Genomic DNA, 24,587 nt, shown 5'->3' with positions numbered 1-24,587 from the left:
GACTGCAAGGAAGGCTGGGAATTGTCGCCCTGCTGGGCACATCCGGGTTTTTATAGGACCTGACCAGTCTCTGCCAGGTAGAATCACACAAACACACCGTATTAATTTCCCGGCGCTCCTGCAGATTCCCCAAACTCTGTGGTTTAAGGCAATAGGAATTTATTGTCTCACGGTGCTAGAGGCCAAAGTCTGAGATCGAGGTGCTAAAGGTTCCAGGGGAGGATCCTTCCTGCTTTCTACTGGTGGCTCCTGGTGCTGTGGGCGATCCTAGCTTCCTGGGCTTGTGGTCATTTCACTCTCTGCTCTCTTCCTCCACCTTCACGTGGCCTTGGCCTCTATGTCCTTACATTATATGTGTCTCTCTAAGGAAACTTCTTGCTGGATTTAGGCCCTTCCCACCCCAATAATCCAAGATGGTCTCCTCATCCCAACAGCCTTAATTTAATTATGTCTACAAGACTCTCTCCATACCCAGCAAAATTCACAGATTCTCAGGATGGGACTATGGACATATCAGCTTAGGGGCCACTTTAGAGGCAAGATCACCTGGACTCCTTGGTACCCTGGTTTCCAAGAGGCCACAAACAGAAGATGCAAGGCCTCTTAAGACCCGAGCTCAGAAGTCCCAGAGCATTGTTTCCATTGCATTCTATTGGTCTGAGCAGGTCACAGGGCCCACGCAGATTCAAGGGAGGGAAATAGAATACCTCTCTCGATGGGAGGTGTGGCAAAGACACAATGAAAGCAGGCATGCACCATGGGATGAAGGCTTGCGGCCATCTTTGGAAACAATCTATCAGAGTATATGAAGGCCTTTGGTGAAGGCCTCAGCCATGGGTCCCGGAACTGTGCCTCCCTGATGATGGGGTTGCTGATGGGGCTGAGGTAGAAACCATTCTTGCCTGAGTGGGAGGCCCCAGACCCGTGTGAGCGGCAGGCCTAGCCCAGCCATCAGCTCGCTGGGGGACCTTGGGTCAGTGCCTCATTCACTCAACAACAGGTTACTGAGTACTCAGCATGGGCCAGGCCCTGAGTCAGGCACTGGGGTCCTAGTGTGGAGCAGGCCAGCTCCCCGTGGAACTGTGTGTCTTGTGGATGACAGAAGCTCGTTACTAGACAAACTGGTCACAGAGCATGACAAGTAAGAGAACAGCAAGGAGTTGGGCTAGAAAATCCTTAGAACACAGGGCTCACAGGCAGAGACTTGCGGAGGGCGATGAGGACACCTCCCCGTTCCGGGCCTCAGTTTCTTCCTCTTGCCATCCAGAGGGTTTGCCAGGGCTATGGACTCAAACCATGTTTCCTGGAGTCCTGGGGTTCCCCAGAGGCACTCAAGGGGCTACTGCACAAGACGGTGGAGTGGCAGGGCATCTAAAGTTTGTGACTAATTGGTCTGGAAGCTTCTGGTCAGCTCTCAGAGTTCAGGTTCCAAGCCAGGCACCCGAGTCTCTGATCCCAGTGGCCGTCCGGGACAAGAATTCCCTAGGACCCCTCTTATTCCTCAAAGGCCATGCCAGGGTTCTGGGCTCTGAGGAGACAGGGAACCTCCCCTATGTCCGGCTGGACCCTCAGGTGTCCCCACCATCCCAGAACAGACCTTGCGCTGGGATGCTTGCAGCTGACCCCTCACCTTTAACCTTGGGTCCGCTTGAGCCAGGAGAGCCTCAGGGACCCCACCGAAGTGTCAGTGTCTCTCAAAGAGCCCAGGCTCTTTGGGGTCAGACCCTCCCTTCTGTGTGGCCTTGGATGAGTCCTTGCTCTTTCCAGGACTCAGAGTGAGCCCTGCCTCATGAGGGTGAACGCAAAAAGGAAAGCAGTCCCCCCCCAGAAGCTGGCTGGAGGTCAGCACAGGAGTAGGTGGCAATTCCTCTGGGGAGTGAGGTCAAGAGAAGTGGCAGGAAAGACCCAGCCTCCTGGGGACCCATGGTGGACCTGCCCCTGGTGCCCTTGCTCCACCATCCGGCCAAATTCTGAGCCAAGCCTCCTGCGAGGCTGGGAGAAGCCTGGAGGTGAATTAATTGACTAGGCAAATTGTACACTTCAGCGCAGAAACCTTTATTCGTGTGTTCAGCCCCCAAGGTTGGAAAGTGGGTGCGGGTGCCAAAGACCATAACTTTCTTCCCTTCTCTGGGCCTCAGTTTCTACCTCTGTCACACGGGGAAGGAAGGCTTCCCCCCCTCCCCTTCCTTCATCGGGATACTATGAAGATACAAGTTGATTATATACAGCCTGGGCCTTTCAGCTGTAGAGCTACCGGTACCGGGGATTGCCCTGACTTAGTCCTTGCCCTTGGGGGGCTCGTTGTCAAGGAGGGAGGCCCATGCCTCGGCCCACCACTAGCCGGGCCTGTTGGAGGGGCGTGAGCAGCTGATGTGCAGAGCCTCTCAGCCGTGGGTTGGCTTCACTGAGCTCTGTCCTGGAAGCTCACGGACTGGTCTTGTGTGGGGCTGGGGGTGTCGACACCCCTATTTCTAGGCAGGTTTCTAAGGTCCTCGTACATGTCACTGTCCCAGGGTGCCCCCATGCCCAGATGGCAGAATCCATCAGGAAACAGGGCTGAGCCCCCTTTTGGGGTCCTTTACTGCAAGCCAGCCTTGGAGTGGAGGGCCAGGGCGGAGGGGCAATCACAGGACCCTTGGGTAAGCTGTGGCAGAGGCCTCGGTGCACCACGTGAGGAAGGCAGGAGCAACCTACACAGAGGAGTCCAGAGGGCCACGAAGAGGTAGGTCAGCAGACACGGCCGTCTCATCCAGACGCAGCAGGGGCCGACGCCGCTTCCAGCATCCTTAGCTGGTGGTGCTCAGAGGGGGCTCTGGGGAGGCTGGGCCGGCTCAAGGTCACACCAGGGAAGCCGGAGACAAAGCTCTCCCACCTTCTCTTTACCTGCTAGAAGACCGAGGATAGGCAAGATCAGGGTCCTGGTCCCACCGCCGCGGTGGTGGGCTTCAGGTGCTGTTCCACCTACAGCCACGAGGTGGTGGCAGACCCCAGAGACAGGAGCACTGCTCGCCGGAGACCTTTTTCTCCAAAAGAAAGGAGGCAGGGGCCAGGAGCCAAAAGGTCCCACCAAGGGGGTCAGGATGCCCCCTTTCCGGGGCATAGAACACAAGATGTAACCCTGGGGAAGTTTTACTAGCTGATCTCTTTGCCTCCAGCAAAATCCACCCATCCAACACATTGCCAGATTAATCATTTGAAAACAGCTCTGCTCTAAAACCTTCCGTGACTCCCCAGTGCCGATGGGATAAATCCCCAAAGTCTTTAAGGCCCTCTGAAGTATGGTGCCTGGATACCTCTCTCTCCAGCCCCGTCTCCAGACAACTCTGTTGCCTTCTTGGTCCTTGGCCCCATACGTTCCTACCTCTGAGCCTTTGCCGCCCTGGGTCCCTCTCAGTGGAGTCCTTACCCCCCCCCCCCCCCCCCCCCGTGGCGCCCCTCCATCCGTCAGCCCTCAGCCAAACCTGCTGATACTGCTTCAGCCACCGCCGCCGGCGCTCTCCTTGCTGGGCTTGAATCAGCTGCTCCGTATCCTCCAGGCACCCTGGCAGCCACTCCTGACCGGGCGTGTCCAGCCTTTCTGGGCCTCCGTTTGAGGGCCTGGACTTCTCCTGGCCCTGTCTGAGGCTCAGCGCCCGGCGCAGCCGGCTCTCTAAAGGCTTCCCCCAGGGCTCCTGGAGCTTGCCATAGGAGGGTCGTGGTCCTCGCAAGGACTGACTGCGTGGCCCTATCCCCATGGTTCCTGAGGCTGCAAGTGCAGGACTGCTCCAGCCCCTGGGCAAGCCACTGGCCCCTGAGGTGGCTCAGAGTCTCCACCCATCTGATGGGAACTCACTTGGGGGCAAAGGTTGGTGCTGCTGAGGTGGCCATCATAAACCAAAGGGCAGGCCACAGGGGACAAGCATCCCTGAGTCACCATCACCACTGCCTCTCTACCTTCTAGGGCAAGGAGTATAGGCCTCTTTCTCCTCCTCCTCTTCCAGGCAGGCTTCCCTGACCACCCCACCCCTGTAGAGCTTGGCCTCCCCTGAACTGCAGCGCTAGCTGTCCAAATTCATTCTGTTGGCACTGAGAACAGACGGTGCAACAGCAAAACCGAGATGGGCCTTTAGGCAACAGGACAGCTCCAGGGCGCCTGGGGGGCTCAGTCGGTTGAGCATCCAACTCTTGGTTTCAGCTCAGGTCATGATCTCGTGATCTGGGGATCCGAGCCCCGTATCGGGCTCCATGCTGACAGTGCAAAGCCTGCGTGGGATTGTCTCTCTCTCTCTCTCTGTCTCTCTCAAAATAAATAATAAACATTTTTTTTTTTTTTAAAGAAAGAAAAACAGGACAGCTCCACTCTTTGTCCAACATCTCAGCGAGGCTGCAGGGGTGGCCGCTGATCTCAGAGCTTCACAATGTCTCCCAAGGAGAAAGAGAAAGATGCTGAAAAGCCAGCCAAGAAAAGACAAAGACCCAGTGAACAAGTCTGGGGGCAAGGCCAAAAAGAAGTGGTCCGAAGGCAAAGTTCGGGACATGCTCAATGACCTGGTCTTGTGTGACAAAGCGACATGTGCCAAACATCGTAAGTTCCCAGCTAGAAGCTTAGGACCCCAGCCGTCGTCTCTGAGAGACTGAAGAATTCGAGGCCCCCTGGCTGGGGTGGCCTTTCAGGAGCTCCTTAGTGAAGAACTTAGGAAACAAGTGCAAAGTACAGAGCTCTGGTCATTTCCACCAGAAACACCAGGGGCAGAGATGCCCCAGCTGCTGGCGAAGATGCATGAACAGATCCCACTAACTGTACGTTTTGAAAAATAAAAATTTATTAAATTAAAAAAAAAAAAAAGAAAGAAAGAAACAAGACAGCTCCAATCTAGAATAGTCAAATTCACAGAGACAGAAAGTAGCATGCTGGGTGCCAGGGGTTGGGGGGGGGTGGCGGGGGAGGATTGGTCAATTATTTCATGGCTATAGAACTTCAGTCCTGCAAGATGAAAAAGTTCTGGAGGGGCGCCTGGGTGGCTCAGTTGGTTAAGTGTCTGACTTCAGCTCAGGTCATGATCTCACGGTCCGTGGGTTTGAGTCTGGCATCGGGCTCTGCACTGTCAGCATGGAGCCTGCTTGGGATTCTCTCTCCCCCCTCTCTGCGTGTTCTCTCTCTGTCTCTCTCTCTCTCTCTCTCTCAAAACAAATAACTTAAGGGGCGCCTGGGTGGCGCAGTCGGTTAAGCGTCCGACTTCAGCCAGGTCACGATCTCGCGGTCCGTGAGTTCGAGCCCCGCGTCGGGCTCTGGGCTGATGGCTCAGAGCCTGGAGCCTGTTTCTGATTCTGTGTCTCCCTCTCTCTCTGCCCCTCCCCCGTTCATGCTCTGTCTCTCTCTGTCCCAAAAATAAATAACGTTGAAAAAAAAAAATAAAAAAAAAAATAAAAAAAAACCAAAAACAAATAACTTAAAAAAAGATGGAAAAATTCTGGAGATTGGTTGAACAACACTGCGACTATAGGTGACACTCCTGAATTATACATAAAAATGGCTAAATGGTAAACATAATGTTTCTGTGTATTTTACTACAGCTGGAAATTATTCATTAGACTAGATGAATCCCTTCCGCTCTCACTCAGTCCTGTCAACTGCAAAATGGGTGGCTGTGGAAATCGAATGAAATCGTGAACGTATAATAGCAAGACGACCAGCAGAAGCTTTGTTTTTCCGAGAGAAAGAGAAAGGTGCTTGGTCCGGGCCAGCGGACCCTCAGAATCACAGGATTTGAAGGCTGAAAGGGACCTCACACATCTGTTATTCCTTTTTGTATGAACCACTATTCTATGGCTATTCTTCCTCATTCTGGAGCTAATCCCTCCACACACTGCATTTCAGCCTCATGATAGTCCTATGAGGTGGGCATTGCTACCCCCATTTCATAGATCAGGAAACAGAGGCTCAGAGGTGAAGCACCTGGCCAGAGAGCATGCCCAGTAAGAGGCAGAGCTGGAACCCATTCCTTGGTTGGCCTGGCTTTAGAACCCAAGCTGCCTTGCTCTGGTATCGGTGGCCAGGCGTCCTCCTGTGTTTGGGTTGCTGCACAGTGCCCCCTGCCCCCCCCCATGTCTGGGGTCAGGGAAGCACTGGCTGCAACTCTTGGCTCACCCTTGACCTCTCCCCAGGCTTGGCCTTGCTCTCTTTCCTCTCTCTCTCTCTCTCTCTCTCTCTCTCTCTCTCTCGGGGTTGCTAGGCTTTCCCTGGGTGAGGGGTCTTGTAATATCTGCCAGGCTCTCTCCCAGCTAGAGGAGATAAGCCAGGGCTAGTGTGAAGAGGAGAATGCAGAGGGGCCCTGATCCTCTGCCCCAGCCTGTCCCAAATTTCGACCTGTACCCAGGCCTCTTTACTCTGACCCTGACCACATTCCTAATGTCCAACCCACAGGCCACCCCTGGCCCTGGTGGAAAGGCCCTGGTGGAAAGGCCCTGGTGGAAAGGCAGCCAAGCCATTACGCAACCTTCACTGCCCTCGCCCCAGCACAGTGGGCTCAAACCCTGACTCTCACTGAAGTTTTAAGCCTTTAAGCCAGGAAGAGTTTGCTAACTCAGACTTTTGGGATGTGCTGGGGTGAATCACCGGCTCCGATGTCGAGCATGTAACTGCCTAAAACCCTCCTGCCCAGTGTATAATCTTACAATTTCCCAGATCCATGGAGGACAGGAGAAGAAGTGTGTTCTCTTCCTTCCCTCCCTGTTGCCTCCCTGCCTCTGTCAGCTGGGAAGCTCTCACCTTTCCAGACTTCGCTGTGCTCAGTGATACCTCCACCCGGAAGCCTGCCTGATACCTCCCTTTGGGATAGGGAGGCAGCTCCCGCTCCAGCCCACCCGCTAAACGCAGTAGCAGCAATCACACACGTATGCATTTCCCCCCGACACCGGCTGCCCCTCGAAGGCTTTTCACCTCTGTGTTCCCGGGACACGACACAGTAAATACTATGTCTTAAATATTGGAGACTCTTCACTGTCTATTGCCGCCTTAAAAAAATCACCCCAAAACTTTGTGGCTTAAAGCAACATTCACGTACGACCTCAAAGTTTCTGTGGGGCAAGAATCCAGGCATGGCTGAGCTGGGGCCTCAGGCTCAAGGTCCCTCACAGGCTCCAATCAGGTGCCTGCAGCCACCTCAAGGTTCAACTGGGGGGAATCTGCTTCCAAGGTCTCTCTGATGGTCATTGGCAGGACTCAGTTCCTTGAAGGTTGTTGGACTGAGAGCCTCAGTTTCTTGCTGGTTGCTGGCTGTCGCCACGTGGGCCTCTCCCAAGGGCAGCTCACAGCATGGCAGCTGGCTTCAATCGGAGGCAGCAAGTGAGAGGTCGAGAGACAGTGGGCAGGCAGAAGCAGAAATGACCTTCCATCATTTTTGCCGTGTTCTCTTCTTTCTAGGTGAGTCACCAGGTCCAGCCGGCACTCCAGGGAGGGATCCCACAGGGCTTGCGCACGGGGGAGGCGGTATCGCTGGGTGTTATCATAGAGGCTACTTACCCACGGACCTGGATTCTAAAGCCATCACACTGCCTGAGTTTAGAGCCTGGCACTTCCATGTGACAGCTCTGTGCTTTGAGTAAGTGGCTTAACCTCACGGGCCTACGAAGTGGGGAAAATACCTTATTTCATCAAACTTAAGGTGGTGTCGATGTAACATTATTTCATACGTCATTAAGCAAGAATACTCTCAGGGAGCCTGGGTGGCTCAGTCAGTTAAGTGTCTGACTTCAGCTCGGGTCATAATGTTGCAGTTTGTGAGTTCAAGCCCGGTGTCAGGCTCTGTGCTGACCGCTCAGAGCCTGGAGTCTGTTTCAGATACTGTGTCTCTCTCTCTCTCTCTCTCTGTCTCTGCCCCTCCTCCCACTCTGTCTCTCTCTCTCTCTCTCTCTCAAAAGTAAATAAACTAAAAAAAAAAAAATGATAAGAAAGAATACTCTCTGCCCAGACATTGGAAAATCACCCCATCTCAGAGAATGGGGGGAAATGGTGTGCGGTGAAATTAATGAAACACATAGTATCTATTTCCTAAAGTGGTTCTGAGGCTTAGATATACAGGAAGGCTGCAAACGGGGCAGGCCAGCCAGATACTCCTTTTTTTTTTTTTTTTTTTTTTTTTTTTTTTATTTTTTTTTTTTTATTTTTTTTTTCAACGTTTTTATTTATTTTTGGGACAGAGAGAGACAGAGCATGAACGGGGGAGGGGCAGAGAGAGAGGGAGACACAGAATCGGAAACAGGCTCCAGGCTCTGAGCCATCAGCCCAGAGCCCGACGCGGGGCTCGAACCCACGGACCGTGAGATCGTGACCTGGCTGAAGTCGGACGCTTAACCGACTGCGCCACCCAGGCGCCCCGAGTTTATTTATTTTTGAGAGAGAGACAGAGACAGAGTGCAAGCAGGGGAGGAGCAGAGAGAGAGAGGGAGACACAGAATCCAAAGCAGGCTCCAGGCTCCAAGCTGTGAGCATGGAGCCTGATGCGGGGCTCGAACCCACAAACTGTGAGATCATGACCTGAGCCCCAGTCAGATGTTTAACTGACCGAGCCACCCAGGCATCCCTGTGCTGCTTAGCCCCATTTTTCAGATGAAATAACAGAAACTTGGAGAGGGGAAGCAACTTGCCCAGGTACACACAGTCAGTAGTGGGTCTTAAATTCATCCCCACGGAGTCAGGCCAGAAAACAGAGGCCTCAGCAAATGTGTGGCCACCCTTTGCAGGTCGAGCCTGGGTCTTCACGCACCCTGCACGATGATCAGACAGAACTATGAGCGGAATGGTTAATGCCCCTAGAATTTTCCTTAAAAATATGATGCCCACCAGAAGTGAGGTGAAGAGGTAACGTATCTCTTTGTCTGAGCAGCTCTTATAATACAGTACATTTTGGGGAAACTAGTTCCTTTACTTCAGAATAATGGCACCAGGTGTGTCCACTGTTTTGGTTTTCATTTCCCCACAAGAAGTTAGAATGCCAGGCTATCGGGTTCAGTGCTAGACTTTGGCCACGTTACCGCTTGGAGAAATCAAACAAAGGGAATGATAAATTACAATAATGCTATTTATTATTAATGCTTCCACATTCTGATCACACCTGTTCTGTGCCAGGTGGTGCGCTTAGGGCTTCCTATAGGTAGGGCCAAGGAATCCGGGACGGATTATTTCCAGGTTACACAGAGTAGGGGCTCGGAGCTGGTAATACAGGTGCCCTTGAAGTTTTTCAAATATGCAGGACCTGATGACTACTGATGGTAAGCCCATCCCTTCTCCCCTGTGAGCCTATTTCGTCATCTGTAAAATGAGTGGGTCCAGCTGGGGTGTCCCAAACTTCCCTTGTTAAAAACACCGGTTGCTGGTCCCTATCACAAGCCCCCCTTGCCTCCTGTCCCCAGCAAGGACAGGAGAAGCTATCTGTACAATCGTGCCCCAGGTGGTCTATAGCTTGTGGGAACTCTTGGAAACATAATTGCTCAAGGCTCTTCTGCCTCTGAGGACTGTGATTTTAGGACTCAAATTTCAGATCAAAGCCTTCCCTTTGAAATCTGCATTCCGCACATTCTTGGCTTCTCTTTTCCCCCAAGGCAGCCTTTGGAGCAAAAATACCACAGCCGGGGAATCAGGGGTCTGGAGATCCAGTCAATCCTGACTCTGACCCTGACTAGCCATCTGATCCAGAGAGGTCATTTCCTTTCTCTGGGTCTCAGTGGGAGAACAAGACGGGTTATGGCTGAGTGGGGTTGAGGAGGATTTTACCCTCCTTTGCCTCAGCCAGGGAGCCGCAGCGTTGGCATGGACCTGAGATACAGGGGCTGTGATTTGCTAGACCACGGCCCACCTTGGCAGGTGGAAGGTCTGACTGTCTTGTAGAGGTCCCATGATGGCGTGGGCTCCATAAGCCCAGTGGACTGAATGACCAGCATAGGAGAAGGCTGAAAAAAGACAGTGTGAATGCCTGGGGGTAGGAGGTCTATGGGGTCAACTGAGCTTGGAGACCACAGTTGGGGAAGCATTGGGATTCAGGCTCCTCCAACCCCCAAAGTGTATTTGGGTGGCCGTGGCAAAGGTACAGGGCAGCCTCACACAGTTGTACAGTTTCCACACTGCACAAGCACGCTTGGTGAGCTGGGACTGCAATCCAATCCGTCACACGCTGGTATGACCCTGCTGCTGCCCTTAAGAAGGGCCTCAGCGGCCAGGTTACTGCCAAAGGGGCACCTTTTCTGCATTGTCACAAGGCACATCATGGGTTCACGGTGTTTGTGTATGGGAGTTTCCCCCAAGAGCCTGGCTACAACAGCCTGGACCCTTGGAGGACCTGAGGGGAGGAAAACCTATCTTGAATCACTTCCAGCACCTTCTGTGCTAGTTAGAATAAAAGACACAACTCCAGCCTGTGGAAAAAGACTGGTTTGTCCATTCTTCTTGCCTTCATTTTCCATCACGAAGGGTTTAACCCTCAGGTCTCGCCAGCAGCGAACTATCTGAGGCTTCGGCTGCCAGAATTTGGTTCCTTTTTTTTTTGTTTTAAGTGACTTTCTTCTGTCTCCCAGGACAGAGATCTGGGATGTCTAGTTGTCCTTGTGAGGTCCTCAGGGCAAAGCCAGCCTTCTGAACTGTCAACAGGGAGGGGTGGGTTCATGGCGGCTGCTCCAGTCTGAGAGGTCCACGGCTTTGTCTGGGAGTCCCTAATCACCTGGGTGCTTCCGCTTACCCAAGCCTCCCCAGTCCTAACTGCTCTCTGTCTCCCCCACAGCCCCCTCTCAGGCTGTGCTTCCTGAACTTGCTGGTGGGCTGTCCCCATTAACCCCCTCCAGTGACCCTGTCATGCCTCCCTGCCTTTGTTTGGGTCATGTATGAGATCCCTTGAACCAATATATTCACCCAATAAGCTTCCGACTTTATTTCTCTCTATTTATATATCAACTTAGTGACCCTGTCATGCCTCCCCTCCAGTGACCCTGTCATGCCTCCCTGCCTTTGTTTGGGTCATGTATGAGATCCCTTGAACCAATATATTCACCCAATAAGCTTCCGACTTTATTTCTCTCTATTTATATATCAACTTAGTGAAGGCATTACCCCCTCCAGGAAGCCCTCCATGCCCCTCTCATGGGGTAAGAGACCCCCTCTTCGAACTCCTATAGCACTCTGGCCACAATCTCTAGCACAGCACCACACTGCTTTGAAATCAAATGCTTTGAGGTATATCCCCCTCTGGTCTAGGAGAAGGGTAGGGGTGGGGAAAGTAGTTCCTTTTTCTTTGTTTCTTTTCTTTTTAAATTTATTTTATTTTTGAGACACACACACACACACACACACACACAGAGTGTGACGGGGGGAGGGGCAGAGAGAGGGGAAGACACAGACTCTGAGGCAGGCTCCAGGTCTGAGCTGTCAGCACAGAATCTGATGTGGGGCTTGAACTTGTGAGCCGTGAGATCATGACCTGAGCCGAAGTCGGACTCTTAACTGACTGAGCCACTCAGGCGCCCCAAGTGGCTCCTTTTTCTATTGAGTGCCGCTGAAATGGCTGCAGAGTGAATGTGTCTCATTGTCTCCGGACGCCCCATCCTCCCTCCTGGTCTGGGGCACTGTAGATGCCTCCCTCCTCAGAATTTGCACCTCCTGCCAGTCCGTGTCCTCCCCCTCTTTAACTCTCCCCTTCCCCTTAAATGTGGTGCCCTCTGGACTCCCCTCTCTATTGGTGGACTCCACTCGGGCTGGGGGGAAGCCTTATTCCCTCCCATGGTTTTAACCACTAAGTGTGGGCTGATGACTCCCATTCCTTCATTTGCTGACTATTTATTAAGCATCTACTCTGTGTCAGACTCAACTCTTGTAGTGGTAACATTCACATGTTAGAAGGGGATGGGAGTACAGAAGACAAACAAAACCAAGAACTTTCCAGAAAGCGATTGATACTAAGAGGCAATAAGACAGACATAATCCTAGGTTACCAGAGCCCATGAGCTGCTCTGCAGCTGTCCCTGGACCACTCCCTCCCGACAGAGCTGTACTGCCTGAGCCCTACACACCAGAGCTAGCCTCCCCACTGGCCCTCCCAGGCTGATCTCAGCCTATCTGTATCACCTTCCCCTGCAGCCACCTAGGAACTCAGCAAAGTTTCCTAAGCTTCCTATGGCTTCAAAAACCAGTTGGGGCTTATGATAGAGAGATAGAAGATAGATAGATAGATAGATAGATAGATAGACAGATAGACAGATAAAAAGATTCTTGGGTCCCATCACCAGATTTACTGAATCCTTACCAAATCAGAAGTCTCAGGGGCCAGGGGACCAGGAATCTGTTTTGTGTTTAAAGAACGCCAGGGGGTTCTTATCAGGAAGCCACGAGAGTAACTTCTCTTGGTCTCTTAGTGGTCTCAACACTAACCCTCATGAGAACCATTTGGAGAGCTTTTCTTTTCTTTTTTTTTTTAAGTTTACTTATTTAATTTATTTATTTATTTTGAGAGAGAGAACATGGAAAGGGCAGAGAGAGAGAGAGAGAGAGAGAGAGAGAGAGAGAGAATCTCAAGCAGGCTCTGCACCATCAGCACAGAGTCCCACCTGGGACTCAAACTCACAAACTGTGAGATCATGACCTGAGCCGTAGTCGGAAGCTTAACCGACTGAGGCACTCAGGGCCTCCTGGGGAGCTTCTTAAACTAGCAGTGCAATGCAGGCATCCCATTCCCCAGAAATGTGCCCAAGTATTCTGTGGTCATTCTAAGTCCCCTGAGTTGGTGACTAATATGCATTAAGAACCGTGCAGTGGGGCTCAAGAATCTGCTTCCCACAGGCAAGCACCCTGTCCTAAGGAGATTCCATTGCTAGTGTTACAGAAGCCCCCACAGAGAAATGGTTTTTCTAGCCACATGAGGCTCTCCACCCAGGCTTTTGCCTGGGCAGTTTTCTCTATCTGGGATGGAAATAACCCTTCCAACTTTGCTGTCCTGGGAACTCAATCTCATGGTAGGACCAAGTCTGGAGAGGTGTCTTGTTTCCTAATCTCACTTGAACTAGATAATTTTTTTTAAATGCTTATTTATTTTTGAAGGAGTGAGAGAGAGTGTGTGAGCAGGGGAGGAGCAGAGAGAGAGGGGGACACAGAATCTGAAGCAGGCTCCAGGCTCTGAGCTGTCAGCACAGAGACTGATGCTGGGCTCCAACTCACAAACTGTGAGATCATGACCTGAGCCGAAGTCAGCCACTTAACAGACTGAGCCACCTGGGTGCCCTGAACTAGATAACTTATTTATTATTACTGATTTTTTTTTTTAACATTTATTCATTTTCGAGAGACAGAGACACAGCATGAATGGGGGAGGGGCAGAGAGAGAGGGAGACACAGGTAAGAAGCAGGCTCCAGGCTCTGAGCTGTCAGCACAGAGCCTGATGTGGGGCTCGAACCTATGAACTGCGGGATCATAACCTAAGCCAAAGTCGGCTGCTTAACCAACTGAGCCACCCAGGTGCCCCTATTATTATTTTTTAGGTTGGCTCCACGCCCAACAGCCCAACATAGGGCTTGAACTCACAACCTTGAGATCAATAATTCTGACTGAGCTAGCCAGGTGCCCCAGCTAGATAATTTACATGCTTGAGCTAACTTTTCAAAACCCATGCTTTTTTTGTTCACAGCAGTCCATTTTCTTTCTTTCTCCTACTTTTTTTTTTTTTTTTAAATGTTTATTTATTTATTTGAGAGAGAGAGAGAGCAAGCAGGCCCCAGGCCCTAAGCTGTAAGTGCAGAGCCCGACTCGGGGCCTGAATCCATGAACCGTGAGATCATGACCTGAGCCAAAGTTGGATGCTTACCCACTGAGTCACCCAGACGCTCCTCACAGCAGTCCATTTTCTAGTTGTCAGTTTTTTTGTTCAGATTGCTACCTGGTTGTATTGACAAGGTAATCACCTGAACCTGGTTGGAACCACTCACCCTTTGCTCCAGACCCACAGGGTCACAAGGACCAGCCAGCACTGACCTGATGCATCACAGTGCCTTTAGCATAGCCAGCTCTAGAGCAGGGCCTTGCCTTTCCTGAGGGATACAGGGAGCAGTATCTTACACGTACACAGCAGGGGAGGTAAGATACAGGCAGAAAATGTTGAAATCACAAGGTAGGCATACTAGAAGAGTAATAGGGACTCAGTGTCTATCTAAAGTCCAACCACTTTTTCCTGGCATAGCACTAGGCCGATAGTAGGTGTACAATCAAATGAATTGTTAATTGAATGAATATGTGAATCTGGATAACTGGGATTTTAATCCTTGTTCTGCTACTAAAACCACTGTGTTGGACTGACCCGTGTTGAAGTTCAGCCACACAGGTGGAAGGAAGGACAAGAAAGTTGAAGAGACAAACCTAACAGATACAACAGTCAGAGAAGAGAATGAAGTTGTAGTTATCTCTCGATGCTCAATAAGCAACTTCTAGTTAACAAGATGAAGTTCTCATTGTCCTTGATTCTCCCAACTGTCTGGAAGCAGGTTATTTTTCCTCCATGGCCTGATTACCATCTGATGTACCCTGTATTTTATTTTTTATCGTCTGTCTTTTCCCTCACTGTAAAGCAGACCTTTTTGTTAATTTTGGTCACTCCCATATCCGCTGGTTGGCACAGAGCCCAGTTTACGAAGCTGTTTAACCGAGACCTCTAAACCTTCTAGGTCCTAAGGGGCCTCGGTTTGCAGATTAAAAAACTGAGGCTCACAGTGGTGAGGTTGCTTGTCCAAGGTCACACAGCGACGGCGACGGACTCCTGCCCATCACCCGCCTCCCCCCCACCCCCCGCAGCTAAGGGACACAATCATTCACACTCGTGTGGCACAACTGCCATCTCCTTCTTCCTGCCCTTTGCAAACACTTTTCCTCCGCCCTCTTCCCCACCCGCCCGCGTGTATCTGTGTCTAGCCTGGATCCCGGAGTCCCGGTGCGATCTGTTATGCTTGCGGCTTTGGGAGACACGTGCTACTCGGGTGAATGAATCGCACGTCCCCACCCCCGCCGACAGCCAATCACAGCGTGCCGGAGCCCCGTTACTTCCGCCTATTGCGGGCGGAGGCCCCGGCCGTGGGGCTCACGTGGGGCTCTAAAGACAAGGGAGTAGGAGGCAGTGCGCCAGGGGCGGGCTCTCCCAGCTTCCTCACCAATCCAGGGACCCGCAAGCGACGCGAGGGGCGGGGCTGACGTGGGGCGCCAAGGCTTAAACGTGACGGGTAGGCGGAGGGTAGGGAGGAGTCCTGAGCCGGGAGCGGTGAGTGACGGGAAGTCTTGTCCAATAACAGGAGGGGTTGGGCTGCCTGAGCCAATAAGAAGTCTGTAAGGCGGGGCCAGGACTGCAGCAAGTTCGGTTGCGCGGAGACCGCAGCTGTTCCCTGTCAGTGGAGGCAGCGGCGGTAGAGACGGTGGCGACGACTTGCGGCGGAGGCGAGGAGGTGAGTGCCGGCAGCGCTGCGCACCTTCCTCTGCTCGCGGCGGGTCGGACCAGGTGGGCGTGCGCCAGCGCCGCCGCGGGGGACGCTTATGTAAGGGTCGTGCGCGCCAAGGCGGTGCGAGCTCCACTAGTGACGGCTGGAGGAGACGGCGGCGGGCTTTGCGCGACGCGACGTGCGCCGCCCCTCCCCTCCCCCTCCAGCGGGCACGGCTGGCGTGGGTCCGCCCCCGCCCGCGCGCTCGCTCCCGGGACTCTTCTTCCGGACCCCGTGCCGCCTCCCCTCCAGTCTTCGTCGGCGCGGGAGCAGCCAGGCCTCCCCCGCCCCGCGTCCCTGGCGGCCGCCGGGGCCCTCGTTCTGGTCCTCGGGCCCATTTTGCAGATGTAGAAACTGACGCACGCAGTTCCAAACGCCTCCCGCGAGGTCCCTGAGGGTTCGAGCCCCAGTCCGGCAGGATCCGGAGGCCAAGTTTTCCCCAGCATACTGGAAGTTCAGTTCTGAAGAAAGCCGAGGCTTGCGAGGCGGGGGCTTTCCGTGTCCCAGGTGCCTGCGCTCCGCCTCCTGTAGGGAGTCTCCTGATAACCGTGTCGGGCATTCTGGGTTCCACTTAGTTTCAGATGTGAAGCGGTAATTCGCCCGAGGCTGCTCAGCGAGGAGGAGGTGGGGCTGGCCTCAGCCCGTTATTCTACAGCTTTCTGCAGTTTACAAAGTACGCCAGCCTGCCGGGGGCGGTGAGGAGCAGCAGGAGGTCCGGGAAGTGCCCTCCCGGGCTTGGAATCCGGAGCCCTGGCTTTGAGGACCTGCCATACAGGTTCTTTTCAGTGGGACTTGCTTTGTGTACTTTTGAGAGAGTTGTTTCACCTCTGGCGAACTCTTTCCTCATCTCACGAATGCGGGGGTTAGGCCAAGTCCCTAGGTTCCCAGCTTTGAAAGTCTTAAAAATCGGATTGTTCATGGTGTGTGGTAAGCAGGCCAGGGTTCATTGTCCCCATTCTGCAGCCGAGAAAACTGAGGCCCCAAGAAGTGCCGGTATTTAATGCCAGATCACGAGGAGAGCCGCTAGAGTCTTTACCAAGAAGTCTTTGCTTTGCAGCCCTGCCACCCTTCCCCTGCCTAGGATGCAAACACTTAGGGTGGGGTGGATGTGCTCAGCATTTCTAGTTACTCTCAGGGGCAGCTTTTGTCTGCCCTTTCTTCATCCTAACTCTCTCAAGCTCTCCATGGAGCTCTCCATCGCATTCTTTTGCTCAGCTCCCATGCTGGGAGCCCTAGAATGAACACTGAAGGAAGATTTAGGGGATGAGGTTAATCCTTGCCGTAGGACTGTTGCAAACTGGGGAAAGAAAAAGAAACCATCTAAGCAGCGGGTCAGCATTGCAACAGATGTTTGTAGAGAGCCTGGTGTGGGTGAGATATGGCCCCTAGGGGGATGTGCAAGAGGAAGTTCAGTAAAGGCCCACAAATCAGGGCAAACCGCACACTAAGGCCAGGGAGAGGAGAAATGGGCTGGCTGGGGCTGGACTGGGGAAGGCTTTATAGGAGGAGGTGAGTCATGAGCCTCCTTCAATTCCACTGGAGCCGGCAGTGAAGAAGCAGTGATTGGATTTGAGCCGTCCAGGTTTTGTTATGGAGGAGAGGTGAGTTTTCAGCAATTAGAACTTGCAAGAGAAAGGCTGAAGAATGTGGGGGGAATAGCACTTCCCAGTTGAGTAGAAATTTGGTCGGTCACTCAGAAGAGGCCTCTCCAAGAGATGTAAGAAGGTGAGGGCACTGGCTAAGGTGCAGAAAAGTCAGAAGGGAGATTGGTTCCAAAGGTGCTGGGTAGGGCTCCCAGGCCCAGCAGCCGGCCCGAGCTACAGGTTGTGTCTGTGTTCCAGGGAGCATCTTGTGGGCAAGCATCCTGTGTTTCTCAGTGGCTGCCCTGCCCTGTTGGAAGGGGCTTTGTTCAAAATAGTTGCTCAATATCTGTTTGTTGAATTGAATTAGGTTGCTGGCCAGAATTTCCACAATTTGTCCCAAAGTCCCCTCTGTGCCTTATTTCTAGTTCTCTCTCCCGAAGCCTGCTCCAGCTTGATGGACCCTATCTGTGCCAGTTCTCACCTCCAAGATCACCCTTCAGGGAGGTTTGCCCCGGTGGCTATAGCCTCTTGCACTCCTGCTGCCTTTGATGTAGCAATACAGGCTGCTTGCCCCACTCCCCTCCCCCTCCCCTTTTTTTGTCCTGCTCCTAGTTTTTTCCTTGTCTCACTGCTGGCACTCCAGTACCCCGGGTACTGTGCTAGGGGCCAGCCCTCCCGACACTGCTTATAGCGGTCCTGAGACGTTAGCAGGGTGGACCTCAGACCAGGGTCATTCCAAGTTGCAGTTCTCTGTGTCCTTCTGCCCTGTACCCTGTCAGTGCTGTTGACACATGTTTCAGGTGAATTACTGGAAATGGCTCAAATTGGAAACCAGTGAGGAAGGAAGGGTGGAAGTTGGGCAGCCAGGAAAGAGTCACGTTTGGGAGCCGCAAGGATGATTGTCGTTGGGCAGTGAATCTGGGAGGAAGGCCTGGCAGGCCCCAGACCGCGCAGATCTGTGGCTCGCACTCTCCCGCGTAAGTTGGATGCCTCACCCAAGTAAACATTTTCCTCGAGGATTAGTGTGGGCCTTCTCTTTGGCTGCCTCCTAACAGCATCTGACCCTCTTCCGAAGGGGCCCCTACCCCTTTTCTGCAGAGAGAGTGCCTGCTTGGCGGCTAGTTTCTCACCAGAGACATCTTTTGCAGAAGTGGGCCATTTTGCCTGCATACTCTGAAACCTCACCTGGGCCCGGCTGACCATCCCTTGGTCCCTTTGCCCCCGCTGCCTGTAGTCTCAGTTGTGGGGACGTTGCCAAACTGCCAAAGGAGTCGGGCATGACAGCGGACTTTGGGACATGACGAAAAGAACCATTTCCTCTCACCTACTGAATACAAAGATGTGATCCCATCTATTGGCCTTTTTCTTCCGTTTGACACCAAAGGTACCGTCTTCTGCCTCAGCCCTCATCCGAGACTGCTTGCCGTCATCCCAGACTTGTGTCCTATTGTCCTTCCTCCACTCTTGTTCCTTGGTGACGTTTCCTGCAGGGTTTTGCCTCTTACCTTGTCCTGTCAAAATGAAATTATTCTTCAAGACTCAGGCTTTCCTGCATTATTCCCAATATACTCCTAAATCTATTCAGTTGGATGTGGGCTGTCTCTTTTCATAATAACGATGATAAATGACTTCTTGTTATTAATCACAAAAGCCAAGCTTTATTGAGATCTTACTGTATGGTGGCAGGGGACCTACTAGCCCCCCACATGTATTATGGCATTTGGTCATCATAGCAACCCGACAGCAAGGGTACTGTTAGGTCCTCATTTGCAGGTCTGCCCCAGGCTGCCAGGCTCAGAGTCCCCAGTTGGCTCCCCCTCGCGTGTTCTCCTCTTTTCATCCTCTGTGAGCTAGCCCTCAACAACTTGCTTCTTGGCCTTTTGGGAACAGAGCCTGTGCCTTCTGGCAGGCTGCCTCATGTAAGGTATGTGCTCGATAAATATTTTATTGATTTGAATGCCCCAAACATTCATTTTTAGCCTTGACATAATCTATCAGGGCAACTGAGCTCCTTAGAACATGGATTCAGTCCATTTGATCGCTTGCGGCCTGTGTCTCCATTTTGCTCTTTACTGACCGGTGGCTACAGCTGACTGCCAGGTGTGGCCTTCCAAAAACAAGTGGTCTGTAAACTCTGAAAGCGGTGGGCTTCCGTGGGCCTAAACAGGGGGGTGTGCTCTCGTGTGTGGATGTGTTATCTCTGCAAGAAAAGGTCTGAGGAAATAGGGAAATAGCAGACCTATCAGCTCTCAGGTCAGTTCTTAATTAGTGTCAGGTTGCTTAGTGAGATAGGAACCAGGCTCAGAGAATCCAAAGGGGAGGTAGGTAGCTCCTGAAGGATTCGAGACAGCTCTGCGGAGAAAGTGGGCCTGGGGCTGGATGGAGGGGGGCAGGAAGAGGAATCATGTCAGATACAACAAAAGTTTCTAGAACTTCTTATTCTTGTGTTGCAGGTGCCAGAAAAGGGTTTTACTTAAATGCTTCTTACTCAGCACGTTGGCTGATGTCTGAGAGCGTCCTTTGTACAGGCTTGGTGCCAGTGCTTTGGTGCGTGTTCCCTCCTTGGGAAACCCTGTGAGCTGGATGTTATTATTCCCATTTCACAGATGAGGAAACAGGCTTTGAGTGGTTATGGGAACGGGTGGCCAAGCGGCCAAGCAGCCAAGGTGGGGCCCAGACAGTTGGATGAGAGCCAGGGTGCTGTCAGCCCTGTGCTGTCTGGTTCCCCTCCACTCCCCAACCCCGGCCGCCTGGGATGGAAGCGAAGCAGCAGTTCTCTGGGTTACAAGTCTATGTTCTTGCCACCCCTAGGGTCTCTGGGGGGTGCCTGGAGAAAGGAGGATAACACTTCTTTTTTCTTTTACTTTAGATAGCAGCTGCCACTGAGAGCTGACAGAACACTGAGGGTAAGTCCGTGCCTGAAGCCAGGCCGGTGGGATGTGCGCGGGTCTTCTTCAGGAGCAGGTGTAGATTTTAGTAGTCCCAGCATGTCGCTTGTCAAGTTCAATAAATAAAAAAGGCCAAGCTCTAAGTTTTGGAAAATATAAGCAGTCCTTGTCTGTTCTTGATCTCTCTCTCTCAAGTAACACAGGAAAGTGACATCTGGCCGCCCGCTGGCCCCAGTTGGTAGCCGGCAGCCTTGGCAGGAGGCCTTACTTCTGGAAGGGTGTCGCTTGGGAAGCTGGTCAAGGGGAAGGTGGTGAGGCTTCTCAGGACCGCAAGAAGCACGTCTAGGGCACACAGCCTCGGAGAAGACCCCCTGAGTCAATGGTACAACAGGCAGCTGGGCAGTGGGGGACTCAGGGAAGCGTGGAGCTGGGCACAGAAGGTGACTCTGTCAGCTGGCTGTAAAAATGCTTGACGTGTGTTTCCAGGCAACGACACCCATTCCTGGGGAGTCGCAATGATGAAGGGGCGAAGGGGTGAATGAAGGCGGACCTTCTCCCACCTAGTGCTCAGGCAGCACTGCCCTGTGGAACCGACTGTTTCTCCCACACAGGTTTCCCTTGATGCACTGATCTGGGTGCATCTCCTCGGCCTAAAGCCAAGGCCCTCTAGGCCGCAATCCACCTAATAATCCAGTCCTATGTCCCGCTGCTAGACCACATGAACGTCCCAGCCAGGCGCGATCCTCGCCTGTCTTGCCTTCTCCCTGTATTTCAGACACTGATGACGCTGCTCTTCCCTATATCCATAGGTAGGCCAGTTGCTATCCTCATTTCATAGTCAGTGGCCCTGGGGACTTTGTGGCTGAGGGACAGCCTTCCCCAGAGCTCATGTTCTGTGCTCAGAGTGCAGATTCCTTTGTGTAGGGATTTTTCTTGGGTTTCCACCCATTGTGTAGGGACTTTTCTCAGATAACACTTCATGACCCGGGAAATGTTCTGCTTTCTGAGATGTTCCCACAATCCTCTCTTGTCCTAAGTCTTGGACTGGATGTGGCCATTTCCACTCTAGGATTGTGTTTGCTTTGAAAAGTGGGTGGAGGGGCGCCTGGGTGGTGCAGTCGGTTAAGCGTCCGACTTCAGCCAGGTCACGATCTCGCGGTCCGTGAGTTCGAGCCCCGCGTCAGGCTCTGGGCTGATGGCTCGGAGCCTGGAGCCTGTTTCCGATTCTGTGTCTCCCTCTCTCTCTGCCCCTCCCCCGTTCATGCTCTGTCTCTCTCTGTCCCAAAAATAAATAAAAACGTTGAAAAAAAAAATTTGAAAAGTGGGTGGAGTGGGGGCGCCTGTTTGGCTCAGTCTGTAGAGCATGTGACTCTTGATCTCAAGGTCATGCGTTCAAACCCACATTGGGCATGGAGTGTACTTAAAAACAACAACAACAACAACACCTTCTCATCACATGAAAGTCATGGGAGTAAAGGCGATGGGTATGTAGTGAAAAGGGCTCTGGACTTTTGATAGACTCTGCCCTCCACCCGGTTTCCCTGCCCTGTTCTCTCTGCTTGCCCTCATCTTCCTCTTGGTTGATAGAGTTGCATGTTCTTGCTCTTACTTGCATCCCTGTAAGGAGAAGTGGGAGAGCTGGGTGAGGGCCCCAAACCACCTGTCTTAGGGAGCTGAGAAATTGGGGCCCAGAGAAGGCTGATCAGCAGAATCCAAGATTCTGACCTTACCCCTCCTTGATAAAGAGTATCCTCTTTTCTTGTATGTCTTCCCCCAAATCTGTCAGTAGCAAGGGAAAATTATTGCCAAGAAGGGCTGCCTCGTACCAGGTCATCTAATTTGTTAAGGCTTGTCTGGCACTTCATCTGTAAGTCCCTGCTGATTGCCCGGAGTTTTGCTTAGTTATGGGAACGAAGGCTGCCATGGAAGGTTGCCTCACTGCCCTCCTCCTTTGCTGTCTCCTTGGTGATCCTGGAGGGAGAGGGATGCAGTTTTTTTGTTTTTGTTTTTTTAAGCAGTATGCCAGAGGTGTAACTGAAGCCACCCTAGCACCCCCTAATTGCTGTGTCACTTAGCTCCTTATCCTGATCGGCCTGCAGGTCAGAGAAAGGGTGGGTCGTGTATCCAAGAAGGCTCCAAGTACATTTCCACCAGTTGTGCGTGCAGTGGGGCCACATTCCACATGTGGCAGCTCCCCTCCCAAAAGACCTCCATCCCTGGCTGAGGCCTTAGGGAAAATTCCGTGATCTGGCTGTGCTGAGTCATGTTAGTCTCTGAGGATATGTGTGTCACCTTTCCCACGTCGGTCACTGGTCCGCCAGGGTCTAGGAAAGGCGCAGTTACTCACGGAGTGATGTCATGATGCTTATCTGTTGTATTTGCACATCACTGTATGCTTCTCCGAGTGCTGTTTTATTAATATGAAATCATTAATCATAAGTGTTTTTTCTGGATTCCTCTCTTACGGATGAGGAAACTGAAGTTCAGAGAGACTAAGTGACTTGGTGAGTTTCAGGTGACTGGAATGCCTGGGTGTGGCTTCTGATGCCACATCCCTTCCCTACCCCTGGGCTTTTGTGTAATGCAAAGATTATTTGGAAGTTATTTTGGTTGAAAAAAAATTGGGGGCGCCTGGGTTGCTCTGCCGGTTGAGCATCTGACTTCGGCTCAGGTCATGATCTCACAGTTCGTGAGCTCGAGCCCCGCATCGGGCTCTGTGCTGACAGCTTAGAGCCTGGAGCCTGCTTCAAATTCTATATCTCCCTCTCTCTCTGCTCCAACCCCGCTCATGCTCTCTCTCTCTCTCTCCTTCAAAAAAATAAGTAAAAACATTAAAAAAAATTGATTTTCAATTTGTCAAAGTTACAAACTCAAAACAGCTTCTTCCTGTGAGCGCTAGTGTTTTGTTATTTTAAAATTTATTTACTTATTTATTTTTAATGTTTATATATTTATTTAAGTAATCTGTGCACCCAGTGTGGGTCTTAAACCCGTGACCCCAGCCAGTCAGGCATCCTAAGAGCTAGTCTTTTCCTTTTCTTTTAACTTAAAAAAAATTTTTTTTTAATGTTAATTTTTGACAGACAGCATGAGTGGAGGATGGACAGAGAGAGAGGGAGACACAGAATCCAAAGCAGGCTCCAGGCTCTGAGCTGTCAGCACAGAGCTTGATATGGGGCTTGAACTCATGAACCACAAGATCATGACCTGAGCTGAAGTCAGACTCTTAACGAACTGAGCCACCTATGTGCCCCTAGTCTTTTCAATTCAGCTTTTAAGTGTAGTCTACAGATCTTTCTGTTCTGTTTATGATTCTAGAAAATTTTAACAATCAGTTTGTAGGGACCTTTTGATTAATACTTGATTCCATTTGCAACCTTAACTCGTTTGAAAATTGTAAATTAAATTTATAAATTACATTCAACTTTCTTTAATTGTTTTAATACTTCCAGTTGTTTTGCTTAACAAACATGCTTTAATAATTCCTGTAAATCTAATAAATTAAACTGCTATCTTTTCTTAAACATCCTTATACTGTTTTATGTTTTACCATTTGAAGCTATTTACTTTATTGAGGTCTTTTTAACATAATAAATTGCACATGTTCGGTTGTGATACGTACGTTTTCACGTATGTATTCACTTGTATAACTGTAAGGTAACAGTTAAGACAGTGAACATATCCATCACCTCCAAAAGTGTCCGCGTGCCCCTTGATAATTCCTCCCCCCCACAACCCTGCTCCCCATCCCTAGTAATCACTGAACTGCTTTCTGTTACTGTAGATTAGTTTGCATTTTTTCGAATTTTATGTGAGTGGAGTCATATAGCATGTGTCCTTTTTTGTCTGGCTTCTTTTACTCGCATAATTATTCTGAGATCTGTCCATGTTGTCTCATCCATCGGTACTTTCCCTTTTGTTTCAGAGTAGTATTCTGTTATGCGGGTACCCCACCGTTTGTTTATCCATTCGCCTGTCTTTGGGCATTTCAGTTGTTTCTAGGTTTTGGTGATTCTGAATGAAACTGCTGTGAACGAATGAATGTGGACATATATCTCCTTTTGTCTCGGGCTTATGTAGAGGAGTGAGTGCCTAGGTCATAGGGCAGGTGTATGTTTAACTTAAACTACCCAGCCTTCTTCCAGAGTGGCCACACCATCTTTTCCAACAGCAGCATGTGAGAGTTCCGGTCTGTCCACGTCCTCACCAACGTTGGATATGGTCAGTCTGTTGAATTTTAGCCATTCTGAGAGATGTGTTGGTGTCTTATGGTTTCATTGTGAATTTCCTTGGTTACTAATGATGCTGAGCATCTTTGAGCTTCTTTATCATCTGGCATACTGATTTTAAACTTAATAAAATTCCTACCTAAAATCACATCTGATTTTAAAACCAATTACTCAGTTGCATATTTTAATTGGAATCTTGAGACTGCCTTGTTATTCTGAACAGACTAAATTCCCTGGAATTAAAGTATATAAAAGAACAGATAGACACAGATTTCTTAACACAAAATGATAACTATAGTTTTTATTGTCTTAGCACGTTTATTCTTTTTTTAAAAAATTTTTTTAATGCTTACTCAGTTTTGAGAGACAGAGAGCAAGCAGGGGTGGGGCAGAGAGAGAGGGAAACACAGAATCC

The 24,587-nt window shown here is 51.1% G+C and overlaps 2 protein-coding genes across 5 annotated transcripts in view; one reads left to right on the top strand and one right to left on the bottom strand.

Annotated features, from left to right (window-relative positions):
- Positions 1-2,745: 2,745 nt before the first annotated feature.
- Positions 2,746-3,734, bottom strand: CD1H11orf86 (chromosome D1 C11orf86 homolog). The gene is made up of 2 exons (XM_030333855.1): positions 3,462-3,734; positions 2,746-2,886 (listed from the first exon to the last, which is right to left on the bottom strand). The coding sequence occupies exons 1-2, from the start codon at positions 3,732-3,734 to the stop codon at positions 2,746-2,748; spliced, it is 414 nt and encodes a 137-aa protein (XP_030189715.1).
- An 11,608-nt stretch (positions 3,735-15,342) lies between these two features.
- PC (pyruvate carboxylase) overlaps positions 15,343-24,587 on the top strand; it is a 101,818-nt gene continuing 92,573 nt past the window's right edge. The window contains exons 1-3 of one of the 4 annotated variants that reach the window (XM_030331689.1): positions 15,360-15,439; positions 19,509-19,602; positions 19,925-19,961. The gene's annotated coding sequence lies outside the window, so the exon portion shown is untranslated. Of the gene's footprint in view, positions 15,493-16,985; positions 17,074-19,508; positions 19,603-19,924; positions 19,962-24,587 lie in introns of those variants that run through there. The other 3 variants (XM_030331686.1, XM_030331688.1, XM_030331687.1) reach the window with 3 other exon arrangements.

This window comes from Lynx canadensis, chromosome D1 (assembly GCF_007474595.2).
Source record: "Lynx canadensis isolate LIC74 chromosome D1, mLynCan4.pri.v2, whole genome shotgun sequence".
Lineage (NCBI taxonomy): Eukaryota > Metazoa > Chordata > Mammalia > Carnivora > Felidae > Lynx > Lynx canadensis.
Note: the sequence above shows the minus strand (reverse complement) of the source record. Positions and strands in the feature narration are given on the sequence as shown.